This window comes from Microcaecilia unicolor, chromosome 5 (assembly GCF_901765095.1).
Source record: "Microcaecilia unicolor chromosome 5, aMicUni1.1, whole genome shotgun sequence".
NCBI classification, from domain to species: Eukaryota; Metazoa; Chordata; class Amphibia; order Gymnophiona; family Siphonopidae; genus Microcaecilia; species Microcaecilia unicolor.
This window is the reverse complement of record NC_044035.1, coordinates 351,878,459-351,897,149: the sequence shown is the minus strand read 5'-3', so window position 1 is coordinate 351,897,149 and position 18,691 is coordinate 351,878,459. Positions and strand designations below refer to the sequence as shown.

The 18,691-nt window shown below is 44.9% G+C and overlaps 1 protein-coding gene across 1 annotated transcript in view; it reads left to right on the top strand.

Annotated features, from left to right (window-relative positions):
• Positions 1-18,691, top strand: part of KLHDC4 (kelch domain containing 4) — a 79,330-nt gene that overhangs the window by 21,625 nt on the left and 39,014 nt on the right. The window contains exons 5-6 of the mRNA XM_030202712.1: positions 8,855-8,991; positions 13,602-13,694. Of these exons, the coding sequence (XP_030058572.1) occupies positions 8,855-8,991; positions 13,602-13,694 (230 nt within the window). The remainder of the gene's footprint in view (positions 1-8,854; positions 8,992-13,601; positions 13,695-18,691) is intronic.

The following is an 18,691-nucleotide window of genomic DNA, read 5'->3' as shown; positions in this document are numbered from 1 at the left end:
CTGAAGGACTTGACTCCGAGGGGGGAGGGGACAGAGAGCAGAGGGGACAGACAGCACAGGGGAAGGGAGAGAGTGCAGAGGGCAGGGACACACACACTCCCACATGCACACAGAAGAAAACCTTGCTAGCCCCCGTTTCATTTGCATCAGAAACGGGGCTTTTTTACTAGTATTCAATATTCTCCTTTAACAAATTGACTCGTAAAATTTATCGGGATCTGTTGAGGTGATTTTTTTTTCTTTTATTTTTTTTGTTACTGCTGTGTCTGTTGATAATAGTTTGCCTATTGTATGAACGATCATAGTTCTTCATTTTCATTCCTGACTTTTACGATGGTTTCATCGTTTTCTTTTCGGCTTTTCAAGCAATAAAAAAAAGTATTGAGATCTTTCATAGGAATAATTAACTTTATCATTTGCATAAATATAGTGTTTCCAACCTACTGTCTTCTAATTTCCTCCAAAGGTGCTTATATTATCCTTTCATTCAGAGACATCCCCCTGAAACTCAGTTCTGATTTTTCTGTACAATCCAGTGTTTGTTCTTGTATTCCACAATATACAGGTCCCGATAAAGGAAGCTAGCCATTGATAGCAAACACAACAAAATACAAACCAAAACAAGTTTCTTATTGGTCAAAAAAGATATAATCCATTGTAGTACTGAACCACCCGATCCAATATCAGCATGTCGTTACAACAACTAACTCAGACATCCCATCTGCAGATGAACTTGCCAACTACTTTAAGGAAAAAATGGTAAAATTACGTAATACACTTCCTCAGTATAACATTGACATTAATAACTTCATCAATGGACTGAATCCAAATTAAGAAGAATAACCCAGCTGACCGTTACTGGTCTAAATTTGCTCTTATCACTGTTGAATCTGTTACCCAAGCGATTAGAAAATTCTTCAATAAACATTGTAAATTGGATGCTTGCCCCAGCTACCTACTTAAATTCCTCCCCAATTGCTTCATTGAAGATCTTACATGTTACTTAAATTACATGTTCCAACATGGTCTCTTCCCTGATGAACATGGCAACATCCTACTCACCCCATTACCGAAAGACACAAAGACAAAATTGAACGACCTTACCAATTATCGCCCAGTCGCATCCATCCCACTAGTAGTTAAATTGATAGAGAGCATGGTGTCCAAACAGCTTATGGAATATATGGACAAGTTCTCATTATTACACGAATCACAGTCAGGATTCCGCCCCTTCCATAGTACTGAAACTGTACTATTCACTCTTCTGGCTAAATTCAAGCATGAAATTGCCATAGGTAAAAGTATACGCCTCCTCCAATTTGACATGTCGAGCGCATTTGACATGATAAACCACAATATACTTTTATGTTTACTTGATCACCTTGGGATTGGAGGAAATATACTTATTTGGATCAAGGGTTTCCTAATCACCAGAACATACCAAGTTAAATCAAAAACAAACATTTCACCACCGTGGAAAGCACATTGCGGAGTACCTAAAGGATCCCCAATATCTCCAATACTCTTCAATATAATGATGTCCCCTCTGGCCAAATTCTTATTCAATCAAAGACTTCACCCCTTCATTTATGCTGACGATGTCACCACTTACATCCCTTTCAGACATGACCTTTCTGAAAATTACAAATGATATCATGCACAGTCTGAACATCATGGACAAACTCATTTCAACTGAAACTAAACACCGAAAAAACACATTGTCTTATCCTCTCTTCCCCTCGTAATCATTATAAACCCACAACCCTAAACACTCCTGATCATTCTCTTCCTATTTCTGATAGCCTCAAAATTTTAGGAGTTACAATTGATCGCCATCTTACACTTGAGAGCCAAGTTAACTCCATTATAAAGAAGATGTTTCATTCTATGTGGAAACTTAAACGTCTAAGACCTTATTTCCCGAGGGAAACATTCCATAACCAGACACAGTCAATGGTTCTGAGCCATGCAGATTACTGCAATGGAATATAAGCGGGATGTAAAGAACAGCTCATGAAGAAACTCCAGACAGCCCAAAACACAGCTGCCAGGCTGATATTCGGCAAAACACGATTCGATAGTGCCAAACCTCTCTGAGTAAAACTGCATTGGCTCCCAATCAAGGAACGCATTACCTTCAAAATTTGCTCTTTGGTCCACAAGGTTATCTACGGTGAAACTCCAGGATACATGGTTGACTTGATAGATCTTCCAACCAGAAATAGAACTAGTACATCACGTACCCATTTGAACCTCCACTATCCGAGCTGCATAGGACTAAGATATTAATCAACCTATGCATCCAATTTCTCCTATTTAGGCACACAAATGTGGAATGCACTACCAAAGACTGTGAAAACGATTTACGACCATCTTAACTTCAGGAGATCATTAAAGACTTACCTGTTGTGCAAGGCCTATCCCACTGACCCTACTTAAATGCTTTAACTCTGCAACACAACATAACCTTAGATCGTATGGACATAATATATTCCTTATTATCGTTGACCCTTATTGTACCTTATACCCTAACCTTACCTGACCAGTATTTCAATCTATATTTGCTTACCCTTCTCGACTTGGTGTACGCCTTTACGGTATTTTGTAAGCCACATTGAGTCTGCTAATGGATGGGAAAATGTGGGATACAAATGTTACAAATAAATAAATAAATAATCTTGTGTATTGTACTAAATCGAAAGCCGCTAAAAGGTCCAAAAGAACCAACAGCACTTCCTTTCCTTCAGCCAGACGTTTTAAAATGGAATGCTCTGGCACTGCTGAAATTGTTTTTGTCTTGGTTTTTTTTTCTCCCTAAATCCTGACAGCTACATCTAATCTACTATAATAAAACTCACCCTCAACGTTCTGAGGACACTGACGTCAGTGAGGCCAAGCCCTGACTTCCTTCAAAAAGGTTCGAAGGTTCGTGGTGGTGAAGCCACCAAAATAGCTGCGGGCCCCGCCCTCGAGGGCGGAGCAATGGCAGAACAACGAAGGGGTTGGCAGGGAGGGAGGCGGGGGGGGGGGAATTGCTCCGGGCTCCGCCCTCGCGTCAAATGTCATGATGTTGGGGGCGGAGCAATGGCAGAACAACGAAGGGGTTGGCCAGGGAGGGAGGGGCTGTTGGCGACGAAAACCTTGCTAGCGCCCATTTCATTTGCTCTGAAACGGGCCTCTTTTACTAGTCTTCAATAAGCATCCAGAAATTCTGTTAGCTGTTTACAAACAGCTTTATCCAGAAGCTTAGGTAACCAAGGTTGGTTGGCTGGAGGCCTATAATTCGCACACATCTTTTTCTCTCTAGCCTTTAATATGGGTTTGATAACTGATCATTTCCTTTGAAGGTAATCTGCTAGTCTGTGAGAACTGAGTGTCAGCCATGAGGCTTGACTGCTGCTCCTTGTCTTGAGCAGGCATGTGGCCGTCCAGCAGGTGGCACTGTGGTGGCTTCTCTTAGGAGAACAGATGGTCTGGACCGAAACGGTGCTCCAGATAGTATTTTCATAATTATTTCACACCCTTCCTTATTTCAGCAGCACCAGCAAGTGTGGAAATTATTTAAATTTTTATGTGGTCCATAAGTGCTGCTTGCTGCAAGTCCTATTTGAGCTTTATACACTCCTCAGGACAGTGTGAGCAATGCAGTCTGATACATTTTGTTCCATAGAACTCTGATAGGAGGGGAAGGTGAACTGTTGTATGTTCACAGACCTCTTCACATTTTTTTCATCAATGTTCCTGGCTTAACCTAATGGTTAGTGCAGCAGTCTTTGATCCTGGTGTCCTGGGTTCGATTCCCACTTCAGCTCCTTGTGACCCTGGGGCAAGTCACTTAACCCTCCATTGCCCCAGGTACAAATAAGTACCTGTATATACTATGTAAACCGCTATGAGTGTAGTTACAGTATATCGTCCCATTTCCCTTTCCCTATTTGAGATTCTACATGGAATGTTGCTAGTGGTGGAGTAGCCTAGTGGTTAGTGCAGTGGACTTTGGTCCTGTGGAGCTAGGTTCAATTCCCTCTGCAGCTCTTTGTGACCTTGGGCAAGTCACTTAACCCCACTTAACCCTCCATTGCCCCAGGTACCAAAACTTAGATCGTGAGCCCTCTAGGGGCAGTAAAAGTACCTTCATGTAATGTGTACAGCGCTGCGTACATCTAGTAGCGCTATAGAAATTAGTTTTATAGTGGAGCACAGTGTGTGGTGTTCGGGATACATGGTTATGTAACCACGTACTATCAGTACGCTTATTACCGGAACAAAGAAATACTATTAAGTGTGGAAAATGTTTTATTTACAGCACTGCGTGTATTTACAGTACAACAATCATCTGCAACACAAAACACAAAATAAATACCTGTGGTGTGTTGTACAGCAATTTCTCATTTTTTAAAGTCGGTAATCTTTAGCTGTTTTACTCATATGTTTTTTTTTTTTTCTTGCCAAATCAGTCTTTTGCCTAAGATGCATGATTTCTAAAGGTTCGGCCGCACGTTCCTCCATAAATCTGATAACTTTATCAAGGGCAGCAATCAAACATATAAACGGCGAGTGACCGACTCACTCGCAAATGCGCAGTAGAGACTTCCCTCTCTGTCCCGCCCCCGCGTCAATACGTGATGACGAGGGCGGGACAGAGAGGGAAACTGCGCCGCCGAGGTCGATACCGCACCCGCCCACCCGAGGTCACCGCTACCGTTACCCCCCCCCCCCCCACACACACACACACACACCCGGCCCGGGCCCTCTCTCCGCTACTAAACTTACACATCCATTCGCCGGAACGCAGCATGCACATCAGCTGAGCTGCCGTCGGCCTTCCTTCCCTGCCTGTGTCCCGCCCTCGCTGACGTTACGTCACAGGAGGGCGGGACACAGGCAGAGAAGGAAGGGCCGACGGCAGCTCAGCTGATGTGCGTGCTGCGTTCCGGCGAATGGATGTGTAAGTTTAGTAGCGGAGAGAGAGAGGGCCCGGGCCGGGTGGAGTGATGGCGGCGGCGACTCCGGGGGGAACGGTAGCGGTGGCGACCTCGTGGGGAGGGAAGGAAGGAAGGAAGGAAAACCCCAATACCAGCCCGTTTTTACGGGCTCAACTGCTAGTTGCTTCATAGTCATGGTTGGCACATCATCATCTTCATCCTCATCGTTTTGGTTGTTCTCTGGAATATCGTGATATGGTTGAACAGCCTTTATAATGTCCTCTTCTAACAGAAATTCTGTATTAGGAACACCAGCATCGTTATTTTTGTCCCACTCCAACCAGTCGCTAATCATTTCTGCAGACTTTTCTATATCGGTGTCTTTTAACATATTGTAGATATCGGCTGCTTTTTGCTCGTTTTGTCTGGTTAAAGGTCTCGATGAAATCTGTTTCAGTGAAGCCTTCAGAGTCTGACTCACTGGAAGAATTGGTTTCGACAAAGAATTTAATGATACATTAAAAAAAAAAAAAAAATCCGGTCGGCTCTCTTAGTCTCTATCTGGGTTTGAGCCGCAGCACTGCAGGCAAGGAAGGAACGGAAGCTGGAACTTGGAACAGTCTGGTGCACACATGTAAGATTTGTCCCTGATTCACTGGCAGGACTTACGAGTTAGATGATTCAGACATAAGGACAAAGGACAAAGCTTCTTGCAACTCCAGTAAGTGGAGTGCTTTTCTTTTTCCCCCATGGATCAATTGATGCATCTGTACAAATTCTTGCATAATGATATCTTGTAGCCCACACCGGGTAATGTTGGGGTCTGCTCATCTGTCCTTTAATCTAGCGATCCTTGGCAGCTATATAGCCTTCAGGTCAGATACTTTATGGGGTAGCTCTTCTTTGCTGACGGTGGTTCCCTCTGTGGGAGACGGCAAGGTGACTTCTGTATCTATCTGGGGAAAGGCAAAACTTAAACAGACCAGAAGTGCAACTTATGTAGTTAATTTATTGAAAGAATGCATTACGTCTGGCGAGAGTCAGGGAGAATAAGTGCGTAAATACAAGAATCAGAAAATGAGCAGTCGGGGTCACCACTGTTTTTAATTACCCCTCTCTAGACCCCCGCAGGACCCTTGCCCACGGAGGTGGAGAGAGGGTTTCAGAAGGCGCAGAATAAGTCTCTCAAATATGACCTCTGTTTTCTGGCTCCTAATTTCTAAGAGCATCTTAGTGAATCTATTCTTCCACGTACTGTGTTAATGAGTGGGAGGTTTCTTACTTATGTGGGTATTATAGAGGATAATTTATCTGTGTAGGTGTATTAGGAGAAAGAAGGTACATAGCCAAGAAATAGACACAAACAAGGGAGCTAGGTGATAACATTTATTTGAATCTTACCCAATTACAAGTTCAATCAGTCTGGTACTCTCATCAGTCAAAGTGTCAGAACAACCGACCGTAGTTCTGCCCTCTGGGTAGAGTTGGGGAAAAATCCAAGCTCCTCCCAGATTGGCAGCTCTTATATACCTTTTTTCACTCATTAAGACAGTATATTCCACCATGCAAATCCCATCCGCCTTCAGTCACTGACCACAAGCTAGATCGGAAGCCCAAATCTTCCCCTTCTTACAATTTCTCAATACCTGTAACATCCTTTTTGGTAAACAACTCTCTGACTAATGCAGGGATAGGTATCCATTTTATGAAAAGGACTCCATTTTAAATTCAATTGCTTGACCTAAGTTTTAGTTATTCAATTCATTTAATCCTTCATCTAACCTTTAAAACTGTATCTGGATGTTACCCCAGATCCTGATAAGGCTTGTCAGCTGGGCCCTGCTTCAGCAAGTACTCAGCTGCAAAGCCATCACCAGATTTTCTGGCCTAATCAGTGCTTCTTAGCAGCCTAGGCTATAGAGCTCAGCCCACCACTATTCCGGTGGAGGAGTCTCTAGTTGTAACACATATTAACACAAGGTTGCCACGTGCACACGCCAGTAGGTCAGGTGACATCTGATGCTTATGCCTATGTCAGAGCTGAGGTCTGCGCATCGGCCTGGGAGCAGAGAGCATTAATAGTAACAGTAAGTGACAGCAGATAAAAACCTGAACAGTCTGTCCAGTCTGCCCAATAATCACAGTCATTATCAATTCATGATTAAATCAACAATGAACATGATTTTATATACTTGATTATGGTCTTTCTTTGGTGTTTCTGGGACATAGACCATAGAAGTCTGCCCTGTCCTTATGTTCCAACTACTGGAGTTGCCATCAAAGCCCACTCCAGCCTATTTTTCTTCTCATTTGCGGGACACAGACTGTAAAGTCTGTCCAGCGCTGTTGTCATTGTTCCAGCTACTAAAGTTGCTGTCCAGTACTCCGAGTACTTGGAGTACGTGGAGTATTGTGTTCAGTTTTGGAGGCCGTATCTGGCTAAAGATGTAAAAAGACTGGAAGCCGTGCAAAGAAAAGCTACAAAAATGGTACGGGATTTGCTTTGCAAACCGTGTGAGGAGAGACTTGCCGACCTGAACATGTATACCTTGGAGGAAAGGAGAAACAGGGGTGACATGATACAGACGTTCAAATATTTGAAAGGTTTTAATCCGCAAATGAACCTTTTCCGGAGACGGGAATGCGGTTGAACTAGAGGACATGAATTGAGGTTGAAGGGGGGCAGACTCAGGAGTAATGTCAGGAAGTATTTTTTCACGGAGAGGGTGGTGGATACCTGGAATGCCCTCCCGCAGGAGGTGGTGGAGATGAAAATGGTAATGGAATTCAAACATGCATGGGATATACACAGGAATCCTGTTTAGAAGGAATGGATTCAAGGAATCTTAGCGGACATTGGGTGGCAACGCCGGTATATGGAGAATAAAACCGGTGCAGGGCGGACTTCGACGGTCTGTGCCCTGAGAAAGGCCGGGACAAATCCAACTCTGATATACATATAAAGTATTACATACCATGTAAAATGAGTTATCTTGTTGGGCAGACTGGATGGACCGTTCAGGTCTTTATCTGCCGTCATTTACTATGTTACTATGCTGTCTAAGCCCATCCTAAACCAGATTGCCATATATGAGAGACAGACCATACAAGTCTTCCTGTTATTATCCATAGTTCATCACAGATGGAGTCGCCATCTATGCGTCACTCGACACATCCACACACATGCAGCCATTTAAGTTCAGGCTTTTCATAACTTCCGTTTTCTAATTGGAGATCCTGTGTTCATCTCACGCCTTTTTGAATTCCATCACCATTTATGTCTCTACCACCTCCTTAATGGAGACTTTCCGCATCTGTGCTGTTAAAGCAAGGAGGAGGAGGAGGAGAAAGCACTCAAAGAACTTGGTACTCGGTAGGTGAGAGGCTGGCGCAAGTGCAGCGTACACTTCCATGAGAATCCCGCAGGAATTGTTTCTATCCTCACGGGAACCCCGCAGGAATTGTTTCCGTGCCCACAGGAACCCCGCAGGAAGTGCTTCCGTGCCCACGGGAACCCCGCAGGAAGTGCTTCTGTGCCCACGGGAACCCCGCAGGAAGTGCTTCTGTGCCCACGGGAACCCCGCAGGAACTGCTTCCATGCCCACGGGAACCCCGCAGGAACTGCTTCCGTGCCCACGGGAATCCTGTGGGTTCTGCAGGGTTCCCGTGCAGGTCTCTATATTGTTCTGGTGCTCTTGTTAAATAATTTTTAATATTTAACCTCCTGGTGGTCGTCATTAGTGTCTTCCTCCACTCCTCCTCGATTCCTGCTGGACTTGCGCAGAGGTTTTTCCTCTGTTTTTGTGTTTTTTTTACCCTTTGTATTGGAAACATTTCAGCTGAGCCACCTTGTCATATCTGCCCTTCTCAGAGTGTGAGGCTCTCGGGGTCGGAAGGGTTTTTAACTGTGCTCCTTTATTTCCCTACAGGCTGTGGTGGTGCCACAGGGAGGTGGCCAGCTGTGGGTGTTTGGTGGTGAGTTTGCGTCGCCAGATGGAGAACAGTTTTACCATTATAAGGACCTATGGGTGCTGCACTTGGCTACCAGGATATGGGAGCAGATCAAGTAAGGAGTTCACAGCTGGGCTTCTCTTTGCTTCTTGGGGGTAAACCTGTAATTCTTAATGTCGTTGCACAAAAAAAAAAGGGGGGAAGGGATAAATACTGTCCTTTGTGTTGAGTTCACAGTGATAGCAGAATAGCTTTCTTCAGTCAAGTCAAGGAGACTTGCACATGCATAGGCGCCGACTCCGTGGGTGCTGTGGGTGCTCGAGCACCCCCAGTATTTCACCCACCGGAAGTTTGTTCCCTCCCTCCCTCCTCCCATCGACTTCCAGGTCCCCTCCCTCCAAATTTTAAAAGTAATCTATTTAAACTTGTCGGGGTTAGGGTAGCAGCAGCGGTAAAAAGCATGCAGGCTGGGCTCAGTGCTTAGTTGTTTTCCCGTCTCTCTCTGTCAGCTCTGGTCCCGCCCTTGCGGAAACAGGAAATGAGGGTGGGACCAGAGCTGAGAGAGAAGGGAAAACAACTAAGCACCGAGCCCAGCCTGCATGCTTTTTACCGCTGCTGCCGCCCTAAATCCAATGAGGTAAGAGAGATGACTTTTAAAATTTGGAGGGAGGGGGGCCTGGAACTCGAAGGGAGGGAGGGGGGACCCTGGAACTGGGAGGGAGGTGGAGGGGGGACAGGGGAGGGGAACGAGGGGGAGGGGGAATGCACCATCTGTAAAAAAAAAAAATAATAATAATAAAAAATGATAATCATGATAATAACCGTAATAATGTAGATTATAAAAAACAATAAAATAGTAACATAGATTATAAAAACATAATAATAGTAAAAGTACAATGAAGGACTTGAATCAATAAGAGTTATATTTATATATATAAAGGATAATAATGATGGATGTTTGTATATATAGAAAACCATGAAAAATATATATAAAATACTGCATATATCATACAGATCCATACATAGACATCCAGTATAAAGCAAAATACATACATTTAAATCTCTGTATTTAAAATTTATAAAGGAAATCCAATAAAAAAACATACATAAATATCCATATATAAATATGATAATGTAAGGTGAAATATTCACATTCATGTGTGTACTATATAGTCAGACTTTTATCAAAAAGGAATGATAAAATAGATATACTACTAAAGACTAAAAAATGATGTCTAATGTGTTCATGTAGATATATAAAATAGCATTTGTGAATGACTAATTGTAGTGTTATCCATTTTTAGTGTCAGTAAAACTGGGGTTTGGATTATATATTCAAAATGCTATATAAAATAATAAGGAATGATAAAAACGAAAGAAAAAATTGTGTACCTATTTTGCGTTTCATCATTGTATATTGTGATTACTCAAGGTACTATATTTAAGGTGAAAAGGCTAAAATTCTTACCAGGATTTGGTAAAGAAATATGCAAAGTATATAAATCCAATGCCTACGAATAGAGAACGGAGGAGAAGACAGAACTGAGATAAAGTTAGAAAAAATGCGATGTAAACATATCTAATATATTGCCATGAACGAATATGGATTATTCTCCATTCAGTTGGTTGGAGAACGCATGGTTTTAAATGAATTCTACTAGTGAAAACACTGGTGCTAATCGACCGGAGATCTGCAGCCATGTTACACGTCTAAAGTAACGTAGTTTTATGTTAAATGTTTTATGTTAGCTTCTGTTTGCAGTGTCCTAGACCCCATTTAATTTTTGTCTTGATAGCTAACAATCATCGGTGTTTAACTCGGTCCTTTACTGTTTTTTGCCCTCACATTCCTCCGTGGGATGATGTCTATTACATCCATCTCCCCCTTCACTAAAGTACTGACCTTTCCTGCACCTTACAAATTAATTGCTATATTAGAGGGAAGTTTTTACTCAGTCCATATTGTTGCAAAGTCTGGGTGTATTTACTGCACAAGTATTTTGCTTCAGTTTTGAGAGTGAAAGTACGCGCATACCGTCACTCCAAAAATTGGCTTAATGAAAAGAATCTGCAGAAATTGGCTTTTCTATGGGTGCTTCTTCTGACTAAAGTCCCTGGCCAAACCCTCTTCCTGGGAAGACCTCTTTTATGCGGATAATGATGTGCTGCGTGTGCTTATCCATAGGCATGGTGGGAAGATTTTGCAGGTAGAACACCGTTTTACTTGTCGAGATGACTTTGAAAATTGCTCGCGTACAGCTTTGCAGGAATGTTTCTCTGATGCTTATGTGCAGCCTGTTCCACATTAAAAAAATTTTTTTTTTTTTGTTACATTTGTACCCCACGCTTTCCCACTCATGGCAGGCTCAATGCGGCTTACATGGGGCAATGGAGGGTTAAGTGACTTGCCCAGAGTCACAAGGAGCCGCCTGTGCCTGAAGTGGGAATCGAACTCAGTTCCTCAGGACCAAAGTCCACCACCCTAACCACTAGGCCACTCCTCCACTGTTGCTACTATTTGAGATTCTACATGGAATGTTGCTATTCCACTAGCAACATTCCATGTAGAAGTCGGCCCTTGCAGATCACCAATGTGGCCGCGCAGGCTTCTACATGGAATGTTGCTAGTGGAATAGCAACATTCCATGTAGAATCTCCAATAGTAGCAACATTCCATGTAGAATCTCCAATAGTATCTATTTTATTTTTGTTACATTTGTACCCTGCGCTTTCCCACTCATGGCAGGCTAAATGCGGCTTACGTGGGGCAATGGAGGGTTAAGTGACTTGCCCAGAGTCACAAGGAGCTGCCTGTGCCTGAAGTGGGAATCGAACTCAGTTCCTCAGGACCAAAGTCCACCACCCTAACCACTAGGCCACTCCTCCACTGTTGCTACTATTGGAGATTCTACATGGAATGTTGCTATTCCACTAGCAACATTCCATGTAGAAGTCGGCCCTTGCAGATCACCAATGTGGCCGTGCAGGCTTCTACATGGAATGTTGCTAGTGGAATAGCAACATTCCATGTAGAATCTCCAATAGTAGCAACATTCCATGTAGAATCTCCAATAGTATCTATTTTATTTTTGTTACATTTGTACCCTGCGCTTTCCCACTCATGGCAGGCTAAATGCGGCTTACGTGGGGCAATGGAGGGTTAAGTGACTTGCCCAGAGTCACAAGGAGCTGCCTGTGCCTGAAGTGGGAATCAAACTCAGTTCCCCAGGACCAAAGTCCACCACCCTAACCACTAGGCCACTCCTCCACACATTTCTCTGATGCTTGATATCTCACTGCCTCCCTTGCCCCATGTCTTAGACTAGAGCAGCCACAGCATTTCCTGCCCCCGTGACCTAGACTAGATCCCCCACAGCATTTCCGGCCCCCCATGACCTAGATTAGAGCTGCCACAGCATTTCCTGCCCCTCTGTGACCTATGACCTAGACTAGAGCCGCCACAGCTTTTCCTGCATCCCCGTGACCTAGACTAGATCCCCCACAGCATTTCCGGCCCCCCATGACCTAGACTAGAGCCGCCACAGCATTTCCTGCTCCCCCGTGACCTATGACCTAGACTAGAGCCGCCAAAGCATTTCCCACCCCCGCGTCCTAGACTAGAGCCGCTGAGACAACATTTCCTGCCTAATTCTAGGTCATTTGAGCAATTGAAACCCCTGGACTAATTTCAGGAATCGATGAAGCACTTCTGTGAAAAAGAATGTGTAGGTCCATTTATTTTCTTTTGTAAGGATCATAAAACTAAAAAGGTAATGGAGAACAGAGGGGAGCATTGGTGATCTGAGCTCAGAGTGTGAGAATGTTGTGTAGCCTGTACTGCTGATGTTTGCTGTTTCAGAGCCGTTGTCTGACAGATAACGGCCCATTGGCTTCCATGGGAAGGCCTGTATAATCTTTCTGCTTTTCATACTCGCTGCCACAATCCTGCTATCTTTTAAGTGTGGATTGATATCTGTCTCCTTTCTTCCTCTTTTTGAGTTATTTTCCCTGTGAGGAAAGGCTGAAGCATCTAGAGCTCTTCAGCGTGGAGAAAAGATGGCTGAGGGGAGATACGATAGAGGTTTATAAAATAATGAGTGGAGTGGAACGGATAGACGTGAATCGTTTGTTTACTTTTTCCAAATGGACTACGGGGCATGTGTATACTCTACTTTGATTTGTACCTATGCTCTTCAGGGCACAGACCGTATAAGTCTGCCCACCACCAGCCCCGCCTCCCAACCACCAGCCCCACCTCCCAACCACCGGCTCTGGCACAGACCGTATAAGTCTGCCCAGCACTATCCCTGCCTCCCACCACCGGCTCTGGCACAGACCGTATAACTCTGCCCAGCACTATCCCCGCCTCCCACCACCGGCTCTGGCACAGACGGTATAAGTCTGCCCAGCACTATCCCTGCCTCCCAACCTCCAGTCCCGCCTCCCACCACTGGCTCTGGCGCAGACCGTATAAGTCTGCCCGCACTATCCCCGCCTCCCAACCTCCAGCCCCGCCTCCCACTACCGGCTCTGCTTATAAGCTCATAGAGACCTACACTTTCCATTTCTTTGCTTACAGGCAATACTTCAGAATTGAGTTTTCTATCTAAACATTTTGCAACCTTTTAGAACAATAAAAATGTATTTCCTGTTACCCCTGTGTATCTTCCTTCCTGTCCCCCTTCCCCCATGCATACTGACAAAATTTTCTTCTTTGCTTTTCAGAGTACCTGGTGGTCCCTTGGGGAGAAGTGGCCACCGACTGGTGGCCTGCAAGAGAGAGTTAATTGTTTTTGGGGGATTTCATGAGAGCACAAGGTTGGTTATCAGATGGAAGAAAATGCAGTTCCATTTCATAGCTGCCCACTATTCCAGAACCTATGGGATAGTTGTGTCCATCAACCAGCAGGTGGTGGTAGAGAGCTGAAAACTGATTTGAGACATCTCTCTCTTGGCATCCAGTCCAGCTCCTTGGTGTTTTATATCTTCAATAGGTGGATGGACACGCTTTTCAGTCTCTGGTTCTGAGTGATTTGCTCCTGTTCCAGTGGTCATCTGGTCCCTAGTTGAGTTTTGGGGGTGGCTTGAGTCTGCAGAGATATATCTAAAGGTCTTCAGATCTCTGTCTGTGGGGCCTGCAAATTTACTTCTTCCATCCCTTCATCTCTCTCCTGTTTCCCATGGATCTCTCCTTTTCCAGCTCAACCATCTTTAAAAATAAAATGAAAGGAGAAAGAAAGAAGTTTCCTGGAGAGTGTGGGACAGAGTATCAGTCATTATTCTTTCTCATCTATGGTAAGACTTGTGGAGACTGAGCTTGGAGGGAGCAGCCAGCAGTGGTAAGTCTGACTAAAGTTTAATTCAGAACCGCTTGGAGGACTGCAAGTTTTACTTGTTACAGGTGAGGGATCCTGACTCATCGCTTGGGATATGTACTGCACTGGTGACAGGGTGAATGGTGACTCCCGCGGAAGCAGTTAAGTGGTGGTCTTGCTGTGGGACCCAGCATCAGAGCGTTGAAGTTTGTCAAGCCATGAATTCCACGGGACACGGAGGAAACAGCAGCAGCACATCTTTTGATTTGGCACAGCATCCGAACATTCTGGGGTCTTCCGGCTCTCCTGCAGGGCTGGTGTGTAGTTTGATGTAGGGTAGTGCGGGAACGGGCACCATTTTGCACACCAGGCCTATTTACTGAAGCAGGGACAGTCAGAGTTGCTGCAAGGTGCTTCAGTTTCTCGCCCCACTGCGTCTTCGGTTCCTAAGAGATCTCATTCACACCTTCAGGAGTGGGCAGATGAGGCTCTGTCTGCTTCTTCCTCCTTATCTGATGTGGCCTTGGTCTATTCAGAGGAGCCATTGTTGAAGGAGCTGTTAGAGGAGGGGAGCTCCCTCTTGAGGAGGGGGATGATCCGAAAGTACTGAGGTTGTTTCATAAAGAGGAGCTTAGTACTCTTATTTCTGAGGCACTGGCAATGTTTTCCATTGAGGAGCATTCTACTTTGGCATCATAAGTTCCATCTTCATCATTCATGAGGGGGCTTAGAAGGCCTTCTAAAGCTTTCCAGATGTATCCAGACATTCAGGGCCTGATTACAGCAGAATGGGTTTCACCGGACGCGGGGCTGAGAGTGGGAGAAGCCATGGCTCGCCTCTACCCCTTAGTTCCGGAGGAGGAAGATAAATTGCAGCGTCCTAGGTTGGGCTTCCTGGTTACCGTAGTGACTAAGAAGACCACCTTGCTGGTAGAAGGGAGGCATTGCCATAAAAGACCTACAGGATAGGAAGCTAGAAGGTTCACTGACACAAGCCTTTGAAGTGGCCTCTTTGGACCTTCAAGTGACAATATGCAGCTCATTCATGGCAAGAGCATGCCTGAAGTGGCATCAGCAGTCGGCAGCACAAGATGGACATCATAACACCCAGCTAGAGGTGGGGTTGGCCTACTTGGCGGATGCTATTTGACATGTTACGGCCCGTAGAATATCTGTGACTGTTGTGGCATATCGGCAACACTGGTTACGGCATTGGGCAGCGGATGCTGCATCAGTCACGTCTAGTTCAACTGGTCTTTTGGGGCAAGTGGCTATTGAGAAATCATCTCAGTAACTTGGTGAAAGAACTGGGGAAAACTAAGTCACAGCGGTTGCCAAAAGATAAGCCGAAAGCCACTGGTCATCTGTCTTCAGGGGGCTCTCTATCTGAATTTCAAGACAGCAGACGGTACCAACCTAGTCATGAACAACAATGGTCAGAAGTCCCGCTTTCAAAGACGCCAATCGTCAGGAAGTCCTCCTTTCATTCTGCTAGGACGCCCAATGCCTCCCGAACTAGTCAACTCTTCTCTTCTGGTGGGAGGATGTCTTCAAGAGTTTAGAGAGGAGTGGGCCAAAATCATGTCAGACCAGTGGGTTCTGGATATTCTTACAGAAGGTTACAAGTTGGAGTTCTACCTCCTGGTCGCTCCTTGCAATCTCCTTTTTGAAAGGGGGAACCAAGGCGGTCATGGTTCAGGCCACTGTATATTCCTTGCTGGCACTCTGGGCCATTGTTCCAGTTCCCAAGACCGAACAGGGACAAGTCAGATACTCGCCCTAGATCTCAAAGGTCTAAATGGCTGCCTCTAAGTGTCCTACTTTTGCATGGAAACGCTGACCAGTTATAGCCTTGGTTCAACCGGGAGAATTTCTTGCTGCCCTTGATCTCAAGGAGGCGTACTTGCATATACATTTTGTGGTGCTGGGCCATCACTTCAGTTCAGGACTTTGCCCCTTAGGTCTCGCCATGGCACCAAGCATCTTTACCGTGGTGGTGGTGGCCTTCTTTCGGCACCAGGGAATCGGAGTTCATCTGTATGTTGATGACTTGCTCATTTGTGCGCCATCCTATTTAGACAGTGTGGCGGCGACAGGCAGTTGTCCATCTTCTGCAGTCATTGGGTTGAGTGATCAATTCGAGAAGAGCAGACTCCATCGCAGATGCTGGAGTATCTGGGCATTCTATTTGACACAGCAAGGGAGAGGATCTTTCTCACAGAACGCAGGTGGTTTAAGCTGTTTCAACAGATTCGTCTTCTCAGTCATGGCAGACTCAGGTTCTAGGGTCAGTGATGACAGCGATGGAAGTGGTGCTATGGGCAAGGGTTCATATGCAGACTTTACAGGAGCCCCTTCTCAGCCGCTGGACTCTGGTGCTGCAGAAGTACGACTTTCATCTTTCTTGGATGCTGGTTACCAGACAAAGTATGCAATGGTGATTGTCCAGGAATTTGACTGTTGGAGCTCCCTTTCCAGTAACACAATGGGAGATAGTGACAGCGGATGCCAGCAAGTTGGGTTGAGTATCTCATTACAAGTTCCATCTGGCAGAGGGCACCTGGACAGAACAGGAGTCTCTGTGGTTGATAAATTGCCGTGTGCGACTTTGCTCTCTTTCTGGTGGGGGCCCCGGTCTGACTTTTCTCCGACAATACATCAGTGGTGGCTTATATCAACATGCAAGACAGGACCCGCAGAAGTCCACTGGAGGTAGAGGTGGCTTCCCTCATGAGTTGGGTAGAGAATAACCTTCTCTGCTTGTCGGGAGCTCATATCGCTGGATCTTTGAATGCGGAGGCTGACTTCTCAGCAGGCATTTCCTAGACCCGGGAGAATGAGAACTATCAGCCAGAGTTTACAGCTGATAGTGGACCGATGGGGTTCTTTATTTCTGGATTTGATGGCGGTGAAATTGAATGCCAAAGTGCTCAAGTTCTTCAGCCGTTGGAAAGAACCAGACTTGATGGGATCCCTTTCTCTGCTTTTTGGAGGCGAAGGGGTCTCTCTGTGCATGGTTCTTTCCTTCTGAATGTGGTATCGGCATTTATTCTCAACTAATCTGTGGCGCTTCCATCCTTTTGCAGAGAGGATGAAGTTCAGTATTCTTCCTTGAAGCTTCTTGATGCGTGTAGAGTCCTCATTAGATATCTGGAATTCACAAATGTTTTTTTCAAATCAGACAGATTGTTTGTGCTTTTTGATAAATAGAGGCTTGGCCTTATGGCTCCCAAGTCCACAGTTACTAGATTGGCTGAAGGATTCTTTCGCATCAGCTTATTTGCTTGCAGGGAAGCTGGCTCCTCAAGCCTTGCGGGCTCATTCTATGAGGTGTACATCAACGTCCTGGGCGGAAACTACCTTACTGTCTGTGGTGAATATTTGCAAGGTGGCGACGTTGTCGACGCTGTAAACCTTTGCCAAACACTACAGGGTGGACGTTGCGGTGCGCTCAAACGCCAGTTTGGGGCTTCTTTCCTAAGGGCAGTAGCACCATGTTTCCAACCATTCTAAGAATTTCTTAGTTGGAGTTTCCACAGGTACTGGAATAATGGGAAGCTACGTAATGGAAGGAGAAATTTACCTGATAAATTTCTTTCCATTAGTCCTTCCCACTATGCCAGAGGCCTGCCCAGGGTTTCTGAGATGTTTAGTCGGTGCAAAGTAATGGACCAGATAACGACTATCACCTTGCATGGTGCTTCCGGCATATCTCTTGTTCTCTGCAACTTGTGTAGAGATGAGAGGTTCACACATGGTTGCTCATCTGGGTATTGTTAGGTTAGCGAGTTTAAGGTTGTTGTTGTTTATTCTGAGTTTCTCCTTACTGCTTATCTATGTAAACACTGAGAAACCGGACTGGATGCCAAGAGAGAGATGTCTCAGCTCAGTTTTCTAGTTCTCTATCTCCCCCTGCTGGTTGATGGACATAACTATCTCACAGGTTCTGGAATAGTGGGAAGGACAAATGAAATAAAAATGTTCGGTTAGGACTTAATTTCTCCTTAGCATTGCTGTGTTTTACAGATACTATTATTTGATGTGTTCCTCTTCACTCACCTCTTTAAATGTACAGGAAAATTCCTGCCTTTTGTACATAAGTATGGTAATACTTACGTACTTATAAAATTCCTGCATTTTGACAGCATGGATTTTTTTTATTTTATTTTAAAATTTCTGCTGCAGTGATTGCTCTTACATTAAGTTGGGTACTACGGTGGTCAGGCCACAATATTAGGAGTTTTGCACCCTAGAAGCAGTACATGAAATAAGCTGCTTATAACATAACAAAAGAATAACCATGTGGATCAGACCAGTGGTCCATCCATCCCAGTATCCTATTTCCAACAGTGGCCAATCCAGGTCATAAGTACCTGGCAGAAACCCAAATAGTAGCAACATTCCATGCTACCAATCCCAGGGCAAGTAGTGGCTTTTCCCCAGGTCTGTCACAATAGTAGACCATGGACTTTTCCTCCAGGAATGTGTCCAAAGCTTTTT